The sequence below is a fragment of the Corvus moneduloides genome, chromosome 30 (genome assembly GCF_009650955.1).
Source record: "Corvus moneduloides isolate bCorMon1 chromosome 30, bCorMon1.pri, whole genome shotgun sequence".
In the NCBI taxonomy this organism is placed as follows: domain Eukaryota; kingdom Metazoa; phylum Chordata; class Aves; order Passeriformes; family Corvidae; genus Corvus; species Corvus moneduloides.
This window is the reverse complement of record NC_045505.1, coordinates 1046858-1066223: the sequence shown is the minus strand read 5'-3', so window position 1 is coordinate 1066223 and position 19366 is coordinate 1046858. Positions and strand designations below refer to the sequence as shown.

The 19366-nt window shown below is 66.1% G+C and overlaps 2 protein-coding genes across 2 annotated transcripts; both read right to left on the bottom strand.

Moving 5' to 3' along the window:
* Window positions 1-4102: 4102 nt before the first annotated feature.
* On the bottom strand, window positions 4103-10218 carry DTX3 (deltex E3 ubiquitin ligase 3). The gene is made up of 5 exons (XM_032094155.1): window positions 10161-10218; window positions 9181-9244; window positions 6707-7359; window positions 5037-5254; window positions 4103-4687 (listed from the first exon to the last, which is right to left on the bottom strand). Exons 2-5 carry the CDS (start codon window positions 9191-9193, stop codon window positions 4612-4614), a joined length of 960 nt encoding a protein of 319 aa, XP_031950046.1. The 5' UTR covers window positions 9194-9244; window positions 10161-10218; the 3' UTR covers window positions 4103-4611.
* A 276-nt stretch (window positions 10219-10494) lies between these two features.
* PIP4K2C (phosphatidylinositol-5-phosphate 4-kinase type 2 gamma) lies at window positions 10495-14245 on the bottom strand. The gene is made up of 10 exons (XM_032094170.1): window positions 14090-14245; window positions 13563-13660; window positions 13374-13470; window positions 13147-13287; window positions 12923-13069; window positions 12790-12828; window positions 12426-12539; window positions 11874-12120; window positions 11668-11771; window positions 10495-11146 (listed from the first exon to the last, which is right to left on the bottom strand). The coding sequence occupies exons 2-10, from the start codon at window positions 13625-13627 to the stop codon at window positions 11066-11068; spliced, it is 1035 nt and encodes a 344-aa protein (XP_031950061.1). The 5' UTR covers window positions 13628-13660; window positions 14090-14245; the 3' UTR covers window positions 10495-11065.
* Between the last annotated feature and the right edge of the window lie 5121 nt (window positions 14246-19366).

Sequence of the window (19366 nt, the reverse complement as noted above, 5' to 3'; positions counted from 1 at the left end):
CAGCACTGGAGCAGCTGGGCCACCAGGGCCTGAAATCTTTTCCTGTATCCCACAGGTCTCCCAGGAATAGGCATCAGGGGGATTCTTGCTGCCTCTGCCTCTTCCTTGGGTTGGGAGGGCCCCGCTTGCTCTTCGTCCCTCACTGAGTGAACTGGTTTGCTCTTGGATTTCTTCTGTGTCGGGGTGGCTGCTCCTGGCACGGGCTGTTCCTCTGGCCCAGCTGCACTTGCAGTGGCCACGCTGCCTCTGGCTCTGCTCTCGTCCTCCTCCTCCCCCGAGGGTGCTGCCCAGTGACCAGCAGTGTCTGGCTCATCACCACCAGGGCCCAGCACACTGCACTGGGTTGCTGACAAAGCACTTTTCCTTCACATATTTGATCACTTTATCGCTGCGGTTTTTCGGGGGTGAACTTCCAAACCATTGGAGCAGAGAATTTCCTCAGATCCTGGCCCATTTTCTCCCACTTTCCAAACTGCCACGACTCTCCACCCTCAGGGCAGATCTCTGAAAGGCCTCCCTGGAAACCTCCTCCTCCTCCTGGACCACACTGAGCAGAGCTGGCAGAACCAGGAACAGGACCAGGCTTTCCTTAGCACCCAAAGGGAATTCAGGATCCTCCGAAGCTGCTGTAACAGGCCTGAAGGAGGCAAAGGGGCTGAAAGGCTGGGGAGAATCCTCCTTCCGTTTCTCCCCCCAGGATGGGTTCGGTTATTCAGGAATTCCCGGAGTAGGGGAGCAGGGGAGCAGCGCTGAACGCGCACCCCAAATGCCCCTCACTGCCCTGGATGTGCCCACAGCACGGCCACAAAGCAGCCCTGATCCCTCTCCCTGCTCTGGAAAGGATACCAAGGAGAATTTGGGAACATGGCCAGGCCTGGACACCACACCCACACGAACACAAACAGCCCAGCGGCTCCGGACCAACACACACATCGTGGGTCAGAGTTGTTTCCAACCCGCTCTGGGCACATCTCCGGGGGTCTCAACTCTTCGTGCCCTCCTTTGGGCTCCAGTTGAGGCTGTTGTGGTTTAGGAATGGTGGTCTCCAGTTTAGTGCTGCCCCTGAGACTCCAAACCAGACCCTGCTCCCCCCCTCCAACGGGAGGCACAAAAGGTGAAGATCCCAGGTGGAGATAAGAACAATTTACTGGAAACAGCAACGAGATAAGAGACGGAACAGGAACAGCGCCAATATTAACAACCAAAGGTGTGAGAAAAGAAATTATTCACACGGACAAACATCCCCGACAATAAACAAACCCCAGAGGGTTCCCTCATCCCATTCACTCCATGGAAGGAGCCCCTTGGCCCTGGAAGAGAATCCCTCCCCCGGCCCCAGCAGTGGCTGAGGTGGGACAGAACCACCCCTGGTCCCAGCCGAGCCCCTCCCGACTGCTGCAAAGCCCAGCCCTGTCCTGGCCAGACCAGGAGTGGTCAATCCATGGCCCCGTGGGAAGATCACCTGGGAGGAGCCAGGTGAGGGGGTGCCCAGGTCAATTTGGGGGTCTCAGGGAGGGGGGGACCCACTGGAGGCTGTACCAGGGCTCAGGTGCCTCGGGCCCCTCCCCACGGCCTCGAGCCCAGCCCAGCTCCGGTCCAGCCGCGCTCCCCGCTGGGCTCTGCAGAAACGGGGCGGGGCTGGGAAATGTCTTGGACCCCCCATCCGCTGTAGCCCCCCACATCCCCTATAGCCTACCCCATATCCGCTATAGCCCCCCCATATCCTCTATAGCCCCTGCATATCCTCTATATCCCCCATATCCCCTATAGCCCCATCCATATCCTCTATAGCCCCCCCATATCCTCTATAGCCCCCACATCCCCTATAGCCCCATCCATATCCTCTATATCCCCCATATCCCCTATAGCGCCATCCATATCCTCTATAGCCCCCCCACATCCCCTATAGCCCACCCCATATCCTCTATAGCCCCCATATCCCCTATAGCGCCATCCATATCCTCTATAGCCCCCCCACATCCCCTATAGCCCACCCCATATCCTCTATAGCCCCCATATCCCCTATAGCCCCCTGCATATCCTCTATAGCCCCCCCACATCCCCTATAGCCCACCCCATATCCTCTATATCCCCCATATCCCCTATAGCCCCATCCATATCCTCTATAGCCCCCCACACCCCCTATAGCCCCCCCCATCCTCTATAGCCCCCCAATATCCTCTATATCCCCCATAGCCCCTATAGCCCCCTCTGTAGCCCTCGTATCCCCTATAGCCCCCCATCCCCTGATGAAGTCGGGGACTCCTGGCCAGCAGGTGAAGTTTCAGTTGACCGAAAAAGGGAAACATTGTCCCCATTTTTGGAAAGATGGAAAGGAGGACCCTGGGAACGGCACTGCCACCCCCCGGGCCTCGGATGGATCCCCCTGGGAAGGTTCTGTGAGGCACAGCGGGAATGGGGAGGGGATTCGGGAACCCCAGCTCGACCTCACCAAGGCCGAGTCCTGCCCAGTGGCCTCCGAGGGAGTGACCCCATCAGGACACGGGAAGGGACACGGATTCCATTTATCGGGATTCCTGTGAAACCTTTGGCACGATTCCCCACATCCAGGCTGGGGGCACGGATTCCACGGTTGGACCGTTCGGTGGATCCAGAACTGGCTGGAAAATCACAACCAGAGGGTCATGGGCAGTGGCTCAGAGTCCCGATGGACATCGGTGACCAGTGGTGCCCTTGGGGCTCCACACTGGGACCAGCGTTACCGAAAATCCTCATCAGAGGGACCGAGGGACCTGCGCAGGTGACACCGAGCTGAGGGTCAGGGACACCCCTGAAGGACGGGGCCATCCCGAGGGACCTGCGCAGGTGACACCGAGCTGAGGGTCAGGGACACCCCTGAAGGACGGGGCCATCCCGAGGGACCGGGACAAGCTGGAGCAGGGCCCTGTGGGGATCTCCCGAGGTTTAACAGGGCCGAGGGCAGGGGCTGCTCCTGGGCCGGGGCAGCCCCCGGGATGGATCCAGGGGGATGAGCAGATGGAGCAGCCCTGGGAGAAGGAGCTGGGGGTGCCGGGGCTGAGAGCTGGACCTGCCCCAGCCCAGAGACCCCCGAGCCTGGGCTGAGCCCCAGCGTGGGCAGGGGGGAGGGGGGGTTCTGCCCCTCTGCCCCTGTGCTCAGGTGAGACCCCACCTGCAGAGCTGCCCCAGCCCTGGGGCCCAGCACAGGGAGGACCTGGAGCTGCTGCAGAGATCCAGAGGAGGCCCCGGAGCTGCTCCAGGGCTGGAGCCCCTCTGGAGCCAGGCTGGGAGAGCTGAGGGCGTTCACCTCACTCTGGGGAGAGCTCAGAGCCCCTTGCAGGGCCTAAAGGGGCTCCAGGAGAGCTGGGGAGGGACTGGGGACAAGGGATGGAGGGACAGGACACAGGGAATGGCTTCCTGAGGGCAGGGATGGATGGGAGATTGGGAAGGAATTGTTCCCTGGGAGGGTGGGCAGGCCCTGGAATGGATTTCCCAGAGCAGCTGGGGCTGCCCCTGGATCCCTGGCAGTGCCCAAGGCCAGGCTGGACATTGGAGCTTGGAGCAGCCTGGGGCAGTGGGAGGTGTCCCTGCCCATGGCAGGGGTGGAACCAGATGGGTTTAGGGTCCTCCTAACCCAGTCCATCCCATGACTCTGTGTTGTCCCACCCCAGTATCCCCCTGACCTCAGGGCCCAGCCCAGTGCCCACGTCCCGAAATCCCGATGTCCCATTTCAGTGTCCCATCCCAGTGTTTCCATCCTGGTTTCCCAGCCCAGTGTCCCAGCCTGGTGTCTCATCCCACTGCCCCCAGCCCAGGTCCCAGCCCAGTGCCCCCATTACACATCCCCATCCCAGTGTCCCATCCCAGTGTCCCATGCACACAGCCCCAGGCCAGTGTCACATCATGCTGTCCCATGCCCATGTCCCCATCCCAATGTTTTCATCCTGGTGCCCCATTCCAATGTCCCCACGTCCATCCCAATGTCCTGATGTCCCCATCCCGATGCCCTCATCCCAGCATCCCAATCTCCACGTCCCATCCCAAAATCCCACGGCAGCATCCCCAGCTCTGTCCCCCACCCCCCATGTACCCCCACGCTCCCCAGCCCCCCCACACCCCTCAATCCATTGCATATTTTTATTGGATCAAAGTTACAGACCTGGGGGGGAAATAAAAAATAAATAACGCCCCCCGAGGGTGGGACCCCCCCGGGGCTGGGGGGGCAGGGGGCAGGGATCCCCCCGTCCGTCCTGGGGGTCAGGGCTATGTACAGGGGTCCGTCTGTCCGTGCTGGGGGGGCTCTGCGGCACCGGCCCCCCCGGGGGGACCTGGCCCCCTCCTTGTGCCCCCCCCACCAGCCAGGGGGGCCGGGGGGCTCCCCCTGCTCAGGGGTGGTCCTGTTGTATGGGGGAATCCCCCCGCATGGGGGGTCCCGTTGCCTGGGGGGGTCCCTCTGCCCAGGGGGGTGGTCCTCCTGCCCCGGGGGTCCCGTTGAATGGGGGGATCCCCCTGCCCGGGGGGTTCCTGCTGTCTGGGGAGGTCCCGCTGCCCAGGGAGGGTCCGGGGGGATCCTGGGGGGGTCCCGGTGCGTGGGGGGATCCCCCTGCCCGGGAGGGGTCCCTGCCCCCCCACTCAGTCCTCGGTGATGCCCTTGGCCCGCAGCTCCTCCTGCACCCGGGCGAGGTACGTGGGGTCGGGGTACCCGAACCTGGGGGCAGAGGGGGGAGTCAGTCAGGCCGTGCCCCCCCCCGGGTGCTCTCCCTTCAGCCACCCTCCCTTCCCCCACACACCCCAGCTGCCCCCCCAGTGCCCCCAGTCCCCTCCCCCCGCACACCCGATGCCCGCTGGCACCATTGGTCTTGTGGTGGACGTTGTTCCCCCACCCCTCGGGTGCCCTCCCATGTCCCCAGGTGCCCATCAGCCCCCCCAGGTGCCCCCCTCGCACAGCTGGGTGCAGGCAGTCTGTGCTGGACGTTGCTCCCCGACCCCTCAGATGCCCCCCAGGTGTTCCCAGGAACCCCCCAGGTGCCCCCCAGCCCCCCCGGTGCCCCCCGCACAGCTGGGGCCCGCCGGTGCAGTTGGTCTTGTGGTGGATGTCGTTCCAGGTGATGACGTTGGCACGGCCGGTGGTCAGCGAGGTGCCCACGGTGAAGGTGAGGCGCTGGGCGAAGGCCTTGCGGAACAGCCCCAGCACCTTGTTCCCCTCGGGGCAGTCGGGCAGGTATGCCACCCGCGTGGTGCCAGGGTACCGCACCCCCGGGTTCGGGTGCTCCACCTGCACGGGGCACGGGGCACAGGTGAGGGGGGCACAGGTACGGCACCCCCGGGTTCGGGTGCTCCTCCCGTGGGGTTACAGGTGAGGGGGGAGTGACGGGGGGCACAGGGGGACAGATGCCAGCGTCTGTTCTGGGGTACTGCACCCCCGGGTTCAGGGGTGCCACCTGTACAGGGGGCACAGGTAAGGGGGGGAGGGACGGGGGGCACAGGGGACAGGGGCACTGCCCGTGTGGCGCCCAGGTACCACATCCCCAGGTGCGGGTGCTCTGCCCATGCAGGGGATGGGGGTACAGGTAAGGGTGGGGGTGCCCAGGCACTGCACCCTCGAGTGTCCACCTGGGGTGGGGACAGGGGCCAGGGTGGGAGGGAAGTGACCGGGGGCACAGGGGACAGGTGCCACTGCCCGTGTGGTGCCCGGGTACCGCACCCCAGATTCAGGTGCTCCACCTGCACAGGGGACAGAGGGGACACACACCAGGTAAGGGTGGGGACAAGGGACAGGGGGACAGGGCTGGGGGGTGCTTCACCTGCCTGGGGGGTGGCGGGCACTGGTCAGGGTGGGGGACAAAGGATGGGGGGGACAGGAGGGATGAGGGGGATGGGGATCAGGGCTGGGGGCACAGGATGGGGGCACCCAGCAGGGTTTGGGGCACCCAGGGGTGTCGGGAGCACAGGGGTGTTAGGGACACAGGGCTGCATCAGGGGCATTTGAGGGCACCAGGGGTGCCAGCAACACCCATAAAGATTTGGGAACTCCCAAGGACACCTGTCAGGATGTGTGGATAGCCCAGGGATGCTGGGTACACCCAGCAGCAGGGTCTGGGGGTACCCAGGGCTGTTGGGGGCACAGGACCAGGTCAGGGGGTTCCTGTAGAGTCTTTGAGGCCACTCAGGAGTGCCAGGGGCACAGGGCTGGCTCAGGAGCATTTGGGGGCACCCAGGGGCATTTGGGGGCACCCAGGGGCGTTTGGGGCACAGGACTGGCTTGGGGTACCCATCACAGTTTTGGGGCACCCAGGGGTGCTCCATGCACTCCTTGGGATCTGGGGGCACCCAGGGGCATTGGGGGCACAGAGCTGGGTCAGGGGTATTTGGGGACACCCAGGGCCATCCAGCAGGACCTGAGGGTGTTGGGGACACAGGACTGTGCTAGGGCCACCCAACAAGATTTGGGGACACCCAAGGGTGCCAGGACCACAGACTGTGGCCGGGTGCCCTCATCAGGACTTGAAGGCACCCAGAAGTGTTGGGGACACAGCACCAGGTTGGGGCACCCATCATGGTTTTGGGGCACTTCAGGAGTGCTGAGAGCACTCCGCAGGATTTGGGGGCACAGAGCTGAACCCGGGCCATTTGGGGTACGCTGGGGGCACAGGGCTGGGCCAGAGCCACCCGCCAGGATTTGGGATCGCCGAGCAGGATTTGAGACCCGCCCCGCGGCCGCACTCACCCCCTGCACGCCGGGCGGGAAGACGTACTGGATGATGATGGTGCCGAAGGCCTCGTAGCCGGGCAGGGGCAGCGCGGCGTCGCGGGTGACCAGCATGCGGCCGTCGGGGGGCTGGTTGCCCACCAGCTGCCCGTAGAAGCGGCCGCAGACGGGGCAGGCGGAGCGCACCTGCAGCGCCCGCGCGATGCACTCCCCGCAGAACGAGTGCCGGCAGCGCTCCAGCGTGCGCGGGCCGCGCATCTCGCCCAGGCAGATCGGGCACTGCCGCTCCGGCTCCTCGTCCCGCGCCGAGCCCGCGCCGGGGGCACCGGCGGCACCCGCGGGGGGCTCCGGCCGGGCCCCCAACACCTCCCCGTGCCGCTGGCTGCGCTTCTTCAGCTCCTTCTCCGTCTCCTTGAGCAGCGCCTTGAGCGCCTTGCGGGCCGGGCAGAGCCCCGCGCCGCCGGGGGGGCCCGGGGGGGTCGCGCAGAGCTGCAGCACGTACAGCTCGGGGGTCTCGCCGTCCACCAGGATCCGCACCCGCGCCTCCTGCGCCAGCAGCGCCAGGCGCGCCGCGCGCTCCCGCGTCACGAACTCCCACACGCGCTTCGGCACCGTCACCCGGCTCTTGGCGGGGCCCCCGCACCCCGACATCCTCGACAGCACGAAGGACACTGCGGGGACAGCCCGGAGCGTCAGGGGTTGGGGAAGGATGGCTGAACAGCCAGGGAGTGGACATGGACACCCCAAAACACCCACGGACACCCTAAAACACCCAGAGATTGGGTATGGGGCCCCAAAACACCCATGGATACCCTAAAACACCCAGAGATTGGGCATGGGGCCCCAAAACACCCATGGACACTCTAAAACACCCAGGGGCTGGGCACAAACACCCCAAAACACCCATGGACACCCTAAAACACCCAGAGATTGGGCATGGGCCCCAAAACACCCATGGACACTCTAAAACACCCAGGGGCTGGGCACAAACAACCCAAAACACCCATGGACACCCCAAAACAGCCAGGGACTGGGCATGGACACTCTGAAACACTCAGAGATTGGGCACGGACCCCAAAGCACCCATGGACACCCTGAAACATCAGGGCCTGGCACAGACCCCCACATGGCCAGAGACTGGACCCCCCTGGCACTGTCACCCAACTCCTGGTGGGGCCCCCACACCCCAACATCCTCCACAGCGTGAACAACACTGCAGGGGACACCCCAAAACTGTCAGGCTGGGCACAGGTACCCCAACCCCCCAGAGACTGGGAACACCCGGGACACCCCAAACCATCGGGGGCTGGGCACAGAACCCCAAACCCCCAGAGACCCGGATCCCTTTGGTGCCATCCTCCCACACCCCAACATCCCCAACAGCACAAATAACACCAGGGAAGGGGGACACCCCAAAACCGTCACGGGCTGGGCTTGGAGCCTGGGCACAGACCCCCCCCAAACCATCAGGGGCTGGGGATGGACCCCCCAAAATCTTCTAAGCCTGGACCCCACCATCAACCATCACCTGGCTCTTGGTGGCCCCCCTGCACCCCAACATCCTTGACAGCATGGATGACCCTGGGGGACCCCAAAACTGTCAGGGACCCCCGAAATCCCCATGGACCAGACCCCATCACCTGGTGGCCCCCACACACCCTGACATCCTTGACAGGACAAAGAACATGGGTGGGGACACCCCAAAACCATCAAAGGCTGGCCATAGGAGGCCTGGAACCCCAAAATCTGGGCACGGGATCTTAGAAGCCTGAGACTGGGCACAGACTCCCAAATCCCTCTGAGACTGGACATGGAGCCCCAAAACCTCTTAGAGCCTGGGCATGGATCCCCAAAATCCTCTGGCACTGGGCATGGAGCCTCCAAGACCCCAGAGCTTGGGGGCTGTGGGGTGCCCCCAAAAACCATCCAAGTCTGAACATGACCCCCCCAAAACCCTCAGAGTTTGGGTACTTAAGGGACTCCCCCAGAACGCCCAGAGCCCAGACACAGCACCCAGGGGGTCCCTGAGGGGGCCACAGTGTCCCCCTGCCCCCATGAGGGGACATTTACCCACCCAAGGTGCCACCTCAAGGGTTAAAACTGCCCCCGTCCCGCAAATCTGCCCCCAAACCCCCCAAAGCTGCCCCCCCCACCCCAAAACCTCTGGGGGGGTGGGGGCAAGGTTTGGGGCCTCCCCAGCACCTCCCTCCCCATCCAGCGGGGTCCCCACAGCCCGGGGGTGCCCGAGGGTGGTCCCCAGAGCCCGAGGAGGCTCCATGGCCGGTGGGGGTCCCACAGATTAAGGGGGTGCCCGGGAGAGGTGTTCGGAGGGGGTCTCACGGTGGGGGCTGCGCGAGGAGACCCCCACAGCCCAGGGGGAGGGTCCCAAGGGGGTCTCCAGAGCCGGGGGCGTCCCCAGAGCCAGGGGGGTGCCCGAGTGGGGCGCACACGGCCGGGGGGGGTCCCCAGAGCGGGGTGTCCCCCGCACCCACCTGGTGAGCCCATGGGGGACACGAGTGGAGGCGCCGGTGGGTCAGCAGAGCCACGAGCCCGGGACTGGGGGGACACGGGGAGACAAGGGGGGGTCACAGATGGTCCCCATCACCCCCCAGACCCAATTTGGGGGCTCGTCAGCCCCCCCGATCCCCCCCCGCCCAGGTGACCCTACAATAACAACAGCAGCGTCACCCCCTCCGTGTCCCCAGGGGACCCCACAGCACCCGCAGCCCCAGCACCCCGCCAGCGTTTTGGGGGGGGGGTCACCAGCTTCTGGGGGTCTCCAGCCCCCCCGGCCCCCCCAAAACCCGTTCAGCACCCCCGCATTGGGCGTCGAGGGCTGTTTGCCCACCCTCGGTGTGGGGGGGTCCCCTGGCCGGGGGGGGCTGGACGTGCTGCCCCCCCCACCCCGGGGGTCCCCCACCCCCGAGATTCGCGAGGGGCTCCACGCGGGGGGGGGGGGGGGGGAGGGATCAGGGTGGGGGATGGGGGATGCGGCCCGGAATGGGGGGGCTGAACCCCCCCCGGGGAGCTGGGGGGTCTCGATGAGGCCCGGGGAGGGCAGGACAGCCCCGGGGGGGTCCGGATGAGGCCCGGGCGAGGGGACAAGCCCAGCCGGTGACCGGACAGGCCCGGGGGGCGTGAGGGGTCCCGCTGAGGCCCGGGGCGGGGACGGAACAGGCCTGAGGAGGGGCCCGGGGGGTCCCGATGAGAGCCGAGGGGAGGTCGGGGGGTCCCGATAACGCCCGGGGGGGGTTCGGGGGGTCCCGCTGAGGCTCGGGGGGAGGAACGGACAGGCCCGGGGAGGGGCCCAGGGGGGCGCTGCGGTGGAGGCAGCACCAGGCCCGGGGCGGGGGGCGCGGGCAGAGCGGGCTGCCGGGGGGGGGGGGGGGGGTCAGGCCGGGGCGGGGAGCGCGGCGGGGAGGCCGGGGCGGTGCCGGGGGGTCCCGGGGGGTATCGGGGGTCCCGCACCCACCGGGCCCGGGCGGGCGCAGCATGGCGGGCGCGTCCGGCGGCGGGGGGCGCCCTGCGCGGGGCCGCGTCACGTGACCGCGCGGGGCGGGGCCGCCATGGCAACGGGGGGGAGGGGCGGGGCCATGGCAACGGCGCGCGGGGCCGGGCGGGAGGACGTCGCCATGGCAACGGCGCCGGGGGCGGGGCCGAGGGCGGAGCCACAGCGGCGGCGGAAACGGAGCCGGCAGGGGGCGGGGCCTGGAGCCGGGAATTTGGGGAGGGGGTCCCTGGGAATGGGGGTGCCCGCGGGGGGCGCAGAGGGGTCCGAGGAGCCCAGGGAAGGCGGCAGACTCAGGGCCGGTTCAATAATTTATTTCTCGGGGTACGGAGCGGGGGAAGGAGCCCCATCCATGCAGGGGAGCCCCGCTGGTCATGGAGGGGGGGGGACGACACACGACACTCCCGCAAATGGGGGACAGGGGTGTCAGCCCAGCAGGGCCCCGCCCCCCCAGGGTCACACCAGGCCGGGGTCCTCCCCTGACCCCCGGGAGCTGCAGTAAAGGGGGGGAGCTCTGGAGCCCCCCCAGGTCCCACAGGGAGGGGGGCAGGGTGTGTTCCCCCCCAGCCTCATTCGGAAGAGGGGTGGGGGCCCCCTTCCCTGGGGCAAGTAGTGTTTGACCCCCCCCTCCCAGCTTTCGGGGGGGGCAGAAGGGTCCCAGAGCCCCTTGTGGGGGGGGAGGGGGGCACTCCAGACCCCCCCATGCCAGGGCTGGAGTCCCCCAGGCCCCCCTTACATAAAGTTAAGGCACTTGAGTAGTGAAACCCCACTGGGGGGGGGCTGCTGTGGGGGCACTGAGCATGGGGGGGGGGGGGGGCAGCGCACCCTAGGGGGGTTTTGGTCCCGCGGGGAGGGGTCGGGGCCCCCCTTCAGGCGAAGATGTTGGTGATGAAGTCGAGGAAGCGCTTGGCGTATTGCTCGGGGTGCACCGTGGAGATCTCGGCTCCGGCCTGGGGACACCGGCTCAGACCCCACACGCACGCCAGGAGCAGCCCCCCGCCCCAGATACCCTGGGAACCGACCCCCCCCAGCCCCTCCTGACACCCCCCACCCCAAAATGAGGCCCCCACAATACCCCTGGGAACTGACCCCTCCCCAAAACCCCCCCACAGCGAGCAACACCTGCCCAGGCACCCCCTACAGTTTCACCCACCACCCCCCACCCCCTCCTGCCCCCCCCGACCCTGCCAGGGCCTTAACCCCCCCTCAAAGCCTCCCCTGAAGGGTCGCCCCCCCACTCCAGGCCCCCCCAGCCCTTCCCTCTCTCCGCCTTCAGCACGCCAAGAACCCCACTCCCCAAAAAACCAAGGGGAAGCCCCGGCACTCCCCAATTCACCGGCTCGGAGGTGATCCCCCCAATTCAGGGGCGCTCCCCCCGGCTCAGAGGTGATCCCCCCAGTTCGGGGGTGCTCCCCCCAGCTCGGATCCCCCCAATTCAGGGGTGCTCCTCCCGGCTCGGGCCCCCCCTCACCCCGTGTTTGACGGTCTTGGCCGCGTGCGCCGCCTTCTTGCGGGCGTCGTACTGGGTGAGAACATCGATGAGCCCCATGAAATAAACCTCGCGCCGGGGGGCTCCTGGGGGGCACAGCGAGGGGGGGCGGGGGGGGGTCAGCGCTCCCTGCACCCCCAAACCCCACCCCACACCCCCCCCCTCACCCCAAGCCCCCCCCCGCTCACCCTCGGCCCCGCGCAAGGCGTACACGTCCACGCAGGGGTCGAACTCGCCGGGCCCCAGGGGCCGGTAGGAGTTGAGGAGCCCCCCCAGGCCCTCCGGGGAGGTGCCATAGGGGCCCCCCAGCCCCCCCTCGTCGCCTCCTCCAGGCTCCTCTTCCTCCAGCTCCTCCTCCTCCTCCTGCTCGCCCCGGTCCACCTCGTGGATGCCCAGGAGCAGGCTGTAGTCCATCAGCTTCTGCTGCACCAGGAACTGCGGGGCAACAGCGGGAGTTGGGGGGGGAATGCCAAAACCCTTGAGGGCTGCCCCCCCAAAACCCCCAGAGCCTGAACACTGAGAAGGGGATCCCCACAACCATCACGTACTGGGCACAATCCCCAAAAACCCCTCGGACTCTCGGCACTGGGGGGACAAGGAAGGGGTCATTAGGGGTGGGGGACGCTTCCATGGCCCCCCGAACCTCAGAGCCTGGGCACTGGGAGGCCAACCTAGGTTCATTTGGGGTGGGGGGGGCCACTCCCGCGGCCCCCCGGGGGTGCAAGCCCCCCAGTTCCCACCTCCACGTCCCGCTTGAGCTTGTCCATGAACTCGCGCTGCTGCTCCTCCTCCACGAACACCTTCTCGTTCTTGTTGAGGAAATCCACGTCCTTCAATGTGGGCAGCTCCTTGCCCTGTGGAGGGACAGGAGGGGCGGCCCCCCCAAAAGCCCTGAGCTGGAGGGGCACCCCGGGGCTGCAGGACCCCCCCAGGCAGCGGCTCTGCCCGTGGGGGTCCCCAGGCTGGATCCCCACCTCATCAGGGGAGTGAGGCCTGCTGGGGGAGGGGGGCAGGTAATGAACTGTTATTATTGGGGGAGAGGGAACATGACGCCTGGAGACCCCCCCCTAAATCTGGGAGGGTCACAGCATCGTCCTGTGGTACCTTCTCCTTGTCACTGGCCTCTCGGTCCACGAGGGAGCCCTGGGGAGGAGCAGGGCACAGAGGTGACGGGAGGGTTTTTGAGGGAGGCTGGCCCCATAACGGGAGTCGGGGGGCTCAGGGGACACCCCGATACCTTCAGGTCGTACTTCCTGTGCACAGGCAGGCGGTGGCTGAACAGGTTCCTCATGACCAGCAGGTAGGTGTCCTCGCTGTCCACGCTCACCCGGTACATGCCCAGGAACCGCGGCAGCAGCGTCTGCCCGTGGCACTGCACCACGTACTGGGGGAGTGGGGGGGGACGAGGGTGACACACCCGCACTCGGGGACCGCCCCCCGCACCCCACAGGCCCCCCGTACCTGGTGGTAGTGGGACAGCAGCCCGTGGACATCGGCCACGTCCTCGCTCGAGAGCTCCTTCAGCACCAGCGTCCGGTCGGCCGAGAGCAGCAGGCGGTGGCCGCTGCCCACCCAGCGCGGGGGGCTCCGCGTCAGGGACACCTGGGGGGCACACGCGGAGGGGTCGGGTGGCCACGAGTGCGGGGAGAGTCCGGGGGGCCCCCCCCCAAAGCGTCCCCCCCACCCACCTGGTAGTCCTGGTCGTCAACGCCGAAGCGCTCGCGCAGGTTGCGGAACACCTGGGGACAGTATTCCTTGAACTTGAAGTGGCTGGGCAGGTTCTCCCTGAGTTTTGGGGGGGGGTTCGTGGCATAACGTGAGGTTTTAGAGGTGTCCCCCGCTGCAGGACACCCCCCAGGCCCCCCGGCGCCGCTCACCTGTTGAACAGGTGGTTGTTGACCTTGATTTTGGAGCTGGCTTTGAAGTCGTCGGGCAGCAACATCACGGGCAGCGGCACCTGGCTCAGCTCGTTGATCTGGGGCGGGGGACGGACGCGTTGGGACCCCCAGGAACCACCCCCACAACAACCCCCAAGTCCCCGGGGGTCCCCCAAGAGGGGCGAGAGGGGGTGACGGGGATCCCGGGGTGACGGGGATCCCGGGGGATGGCGGACTTGGGATCCCGGCCAGGGGGAGACGTGAGGGCTCCGGGGGAAATGAGGGTCCCAGGGAACGGACACGGTGGTCCCGAGGTGGGGGGATGCGGGGAAAACACGCGGGGGTCCGGGAGGGAGGGGCACGGAGGTCCCGGGTGGGAACGGGGGTCTCGCTGGGGGGACCGGGACCGCGGTTAAGGACCGGGGATCCTGCGGCCAAGGGAGGGCACACAGGGGTGCCGGAGGGAGGGGGGAGGGTACTGCGGGGGGAGCGGGGGTCCCGCGGGGGTCCCGGTGCCGGGTCCTGACCTGGTGCGTGACCCCCCAGCCCAGCACCGCCAGCAGCGGGTCCGCGGCCCGCGGCAGCTTCACGCGCTGCGGCACGAAGCGCTTCTGCTTCTTCTTCGTGCGGGCGGCGCCGGGGCCGGGGCCGGGGCCGGGACAGGGACCCGCCGCCGCCGCCGCCGCCGCCATGGCCGCCGCTTCCGCCGCCGCCGCCGCTTCCGCCCGGCCCCGGCCCGCACCGGAAGCCGGAAGCGGCGCCAGGAGTTGGGCGGGGCTGGCCCCGGGCGTGCCGCGCGGCCGGTAGGGGGCGCCAGAGGCCGTGGGCGGCACGTGCGGCACGTGCAGGGGCGTGGGAAACCGGCAGGGGGCGCCCGAGCCCCGCGGGGGACACGTGACACGGACACGTGACAGGGACACGTGTGTGAGCCCACCGGGACACGTGACAGTGTGACACCGGCAGGACACGTGGGACACTGACAGGGGACACGTGACACTGACAGGGGACACGTGTGACACCAACAGGGGACACGTGTGACACCGACAGGGGACATGTGACACCGGCAGGACACGTGTGACACCTGCAGGACACGTGTGACACCGACAGGACATGTGTGACACCGACAGGGGACATGTGACACTGACAGGGGACACGTGTGACACCGGCAGGACACGTGTGACACCGACAGGACACGTGTCCTCCCCATAGAGGGCGTTTGTGATCCCTGCAGGGGACAGGTGTGACCCCACAGCTCTGGAGTGCTGCCCTGGGCGGCTCCAGGTGTGCCCTGGTGGCTCCAGGTGTGCCCTGGGTGGCTCCAGGTGTGCCCAGAATGGCTCCAGGTGTGCCCTGGGTGGCTCCAGGTGTGCCCAGAATGGCTCCAGGTGTGCCCTGGGGGTCTCCAAGCCCTTCAGACTGGACAGGTGGAGCAGGAGCGGTGCTGGGTCAGCTCTGAACGTCGGGGACGTTTGGGTTTGATTGTGCTGACCCTGACCATGAGGGGAATGACGATGATGATGAAGGTGCCAGGGAAGGTCATGGTGATGAAGGCGACAATCGTGGTGACAACGGAGGTGAGGATGATGACAATGATGATGATGGTGACAGTGAAGGTGACACTGATGAAGGTGATGAGGATGAAGGTGGCATTGAAGGTCACAGTGATGAAGGTGATGCTAATAAAGGTGATGCTGGTGAAGATAACGATGATGAAGGTGACAATGATGAAGGTGTCGATGATGACAATGACGAAGATGAAGGTGATGAGGATGAAGATGATGATGATGATGAAGGTGACGATGATGAAGGTGACGATGATAACGATGACGAAGGCGATACGGCCGAGTGCCTGCGGGTGGAGGTCAGGGCGAGGTCAGCAGGCCGGGTGTCACGGGGGGTCAGTTCCAGACCCCCAGCCAGGCTGAGGGGTGAGGGGAGGCTGAACTGTCCCGCAGAGCTCCCGCGGCCATCGGCCCTCAGGCACCTGGGCAGCCTCACCTGGCCGGACGTCACCCGGACGTCACCCAAACATCACCCAAACGTCACCCGGACATCACCCAAATGTCACCCGGACGTCACCCGGACGTTACCCCAGTCCAGGAGGCTCCCGAGTGTGAGAGAGAACTTCTGCCACACCTGGGACCTGAGGAGGGGCCGCTGGACCCGCCCTTTGTCACTGGCCAGGGCTGGTGGGGACAGCGCCACTTGGGCCAAGTGACCCCAAAATGTTGGGGTTTTCCCTGGTGGGTGAGGGAAGGAGGGACACCAGAACGTCCCCCCTGGACCCGCAGCGGGCTGAGCCCGGCCTGGGCAGGACACTGGGCAGGGCAACGCTCGGGGAAAGGCGGGGCCTGGTGTCCTTCTGTGACGGAGTGACCGCTCAGCAGGGGACAAGAAGGTGGGGGATGTCCCCCTGTCCTTTGGGAGAGCTCTGGATGTCCCCCTGCCCTTTGGGAGAGCCCTGGATGTCCCCAGGAGAGCTCTGGATGTCCCCCTGCCCTTCAGGAGAGCCCTGGATGTCCCTCTCCCCTTCAGGAGAGCTCTGGATGTCCCCCTGCCCTTCAGAAGAGCTCTGGATGTCCCCAGGAGAGCTCTGGATGTCCCCCTGCCCTTCAGGAGAGCTCTGGATGTCCCCAGGAGAGCTCTGGATGTCCCCCTGCCCTTCAGGCGTGTCCAGCACCGTCTCCCGCAGCAGCTCCTGGATCAGTGTCTGAGCACGGGGTGGATCCTCAGCGGGTCCAGTCCCGGCTGATGGCCCAGGTGGGGAATGGAACCAAACCCAGGAGGGGCCAGGCTCCCGTGGGGCTCCCCGGGGTCGCTGCTGGGGCCGCTCCTGTTTCACACCTTTGCTGCTGACCGGGATGAGGGGTTGGGGACACCCCGAGTCGGTTCACAGGTGACACCGAGCTGGGTGGGATGTGGATCTGCTGGAGGGTGGGAAGGCCCTGCAGAGGATCAGGACAGGCTGGAGCCATGGGCTGAGCCCAGCAGGGTGAGGGTCACCAAGGCCAAGGGTCCCGCAGCAGCGTCACAACATCCCCATGGAATGCTGAGGGCTGGGGAGGAGAGCTGGGAAAGGGGCTGGGGACAGGGGCTGGACACGAGCCCGGCTGTGCCCACGTGGGCAGCGTCACCTGGGCTGGAGCAGGAAGAGTGGCCAGCAGGACCAGGCCAGCGCCTGCCCCTGTGCTGGGCAGTGCTGGGGCCACCCCTCCAGGGCTGTGTCCAGCTCTGGGCCCCTCATTTCAGAGGGGCTGCAGAGTGTCCAGACAAGGGAGCCACGCTCGGGAAAGGTCTGGAAAACGCCCGCTGAGGGGCGGCCGGGGGTGCTCGGTCTGGAGGAGAGGAGGCTCGGGGGGATCCCACCGCTCCCCATTGTCCCAGGTGGGGCCGCCCCTCCTGCCCTGTCCCGAGGAAACGGCCCTAAAGCGAGTCAGGGGAGCAGGATAAGCGATGAGACGATTCTGGAGTGTTGGAGGGGCTGGCACTGGAAGGGGCTGCCCGGGGAGCTGGGGGCGGCCGGGGGTGTCCCTGGTGGGGTCCAAGGGGTGTCGGGACCCGGCACCAGGTGATGTGGTTTAGGGTTTCAGTGGTTTAGGGGCTCCACGGGCAGTGCTGGGTGGGACCGGGTGATCCTGAAGGTGTCTTGGAACCTTGGCAATTCTGTGATTCTGTGACAGGGATGACACCTGCAGGGACAGGGGTGACACCTGCAGGGACAGGGGTGATCCCCGCTGGGACAGGGGTGACACCTGCTGGGACACGGGTGATCAGCACAGGGACGGGGGTGACCCCAGTTGGTGGCGTGGGAAACCAAAAGGGGGTGTCTGATCCCCGTAGTGGACAGGTATGACCCCATAGGGGACAGGTGTGTGACCCCATAGGGTGACAGGTGTGATCCCATAGGCGACAGGTGTGTGACCCCATAGGGGGACAGGTGTGTGACCCCATAGGGGGACAGGTGTGACCCCATAGGGGACAGGTGTGTGACCCCATAGGGGGACAGGTGTGACCCCATAGGGGGACAGGTGTGTGACTCGTATGGGCACAGGTGTGTGACCCCATAGGGGGACAGGTGTGATCCCATAGGGGACAGGTGTGTGACCCCATAGGGGGACAGGTGTGACCCCATAGGGGGACAGGTGTGTGACCCCATAGGGGGACAGGTGTGATCCCATAGGGGACAAGTGTGATCCCATAGGGGACAGGTGTGTGACCCCATAGGGGGACAGGTGTGACCCCATAGGGGGACAGGTGTGTGACCCCATAGGGGGACAGGTGTGTGACTCGTATGGGGACAGGTGTGTGACCCCATAGGGGGACAGGTGTGATCCCATAGGGGACAGGTGTGTGACCCCATAGGGGGACAGGTGTGTGACCCCATAGGGGGACAGGTGTGATCCCATAGGGGGACAGGTATGACCCCATAGGGGGACAGGTGTGTGACCCCATAGGGGGACAGGTGTGATCCCATAGGGGGACAGGTATGACCCCATAGGGGGACAGGTGTGATCCCATAGGGGACAGGTGTGTGACCCCATAGGGGGACAGGTGTGTGACCCCATAGGGGGACAGGTGTGACCCCATAGGGGGACAGGTGTGTGACCCCATAGGGGGACAGGTGTGACCCCATAGGGGGACAGGTGTGTGACCCCATAGGGGGACAGGTGTGATCCCATAGGGGACAGGTGTGTGACCCCATAGGGGGACAGGTGTGATCCCATAGGGGACAGGTGTGATCCCATAGGGGACAGGTGTGTGACCCCATAGGGAGACAGGTGTGATCCCATAGGGGACAGGTGTGATCCCATAGGGGACAGGTGTGTGACCCCATAGGGGGACAGGTGTGTGACCCCATAGGGAGACAGGTGTGATCCCATAGGGGGACAGGTGTGATCCCATAGGGGACAGGTGTGTGACCCCATAGGGGGACAGGTGTGACCCCATAGGGGGACAGGTGTGTGACCCCATAGGGGGACAGGTGTGATCCCATAGGGGACAGGTGTGTGACCCCATAGGGGGACAGGTGTGATCCCATAGGGGACAGGTGTGATCCCATAGGGGACAGGTGTGTGACCCCATAGGGAGACAGGTGTGATCCCATAGGGGACAGGTGTGATCCCATAGGGGACAGGTGTGTGACCCCATAGGGGGACAGGTGTGTGACCCCATAGAGAGACAGGTGTGATCCCATAGGGGGACAGGTGTGATCCCATAGGGGACAGGTGTGTGACCCCATAGGGGGACAGGTGTGATCCCATAGGGGACAGGTGTGATCCCATAGGGGGACAGGTGTGTGACTCGTATGGGGACAGGTGTGTGACCCGTATGGGGACATGTGATCCCATGCAGGACACGTGATCCCCGTGGGGGACTTGTGCGTGACCCCTACAGGGGACACAGGCAGTCCCTGCTGGGGACGTGCGAAACCGACAGGGGGGCCCCGACCCGCACAGAGACACGTGTGACCACACAGGGGACTCGTGTGACACCTGCAGGGGACAGGTGCGATCCCTGCATGGGGTGTGGGAAACCGAGAGGGGGCGCCCCTTCCCCACAGGGACACGTGTGACCCCATAGGGACAGGTGTGACTCTATAGGGACAGGTGTGACCCCATAGGGACCGGTGTGACCCACAGGGACACGTGTGACCCCACAGGGACACGTGTGACCCCATAGGGACAGGTGTGACTCTATAGGGACAGGCGTGACCCACAGGGACAGGTGTGACTGCTATAGGGACCGGTGTGACCCACAGGGACAGGTGTGACCCCACAGGGACAGGTGTGACTCTATAGGGACAG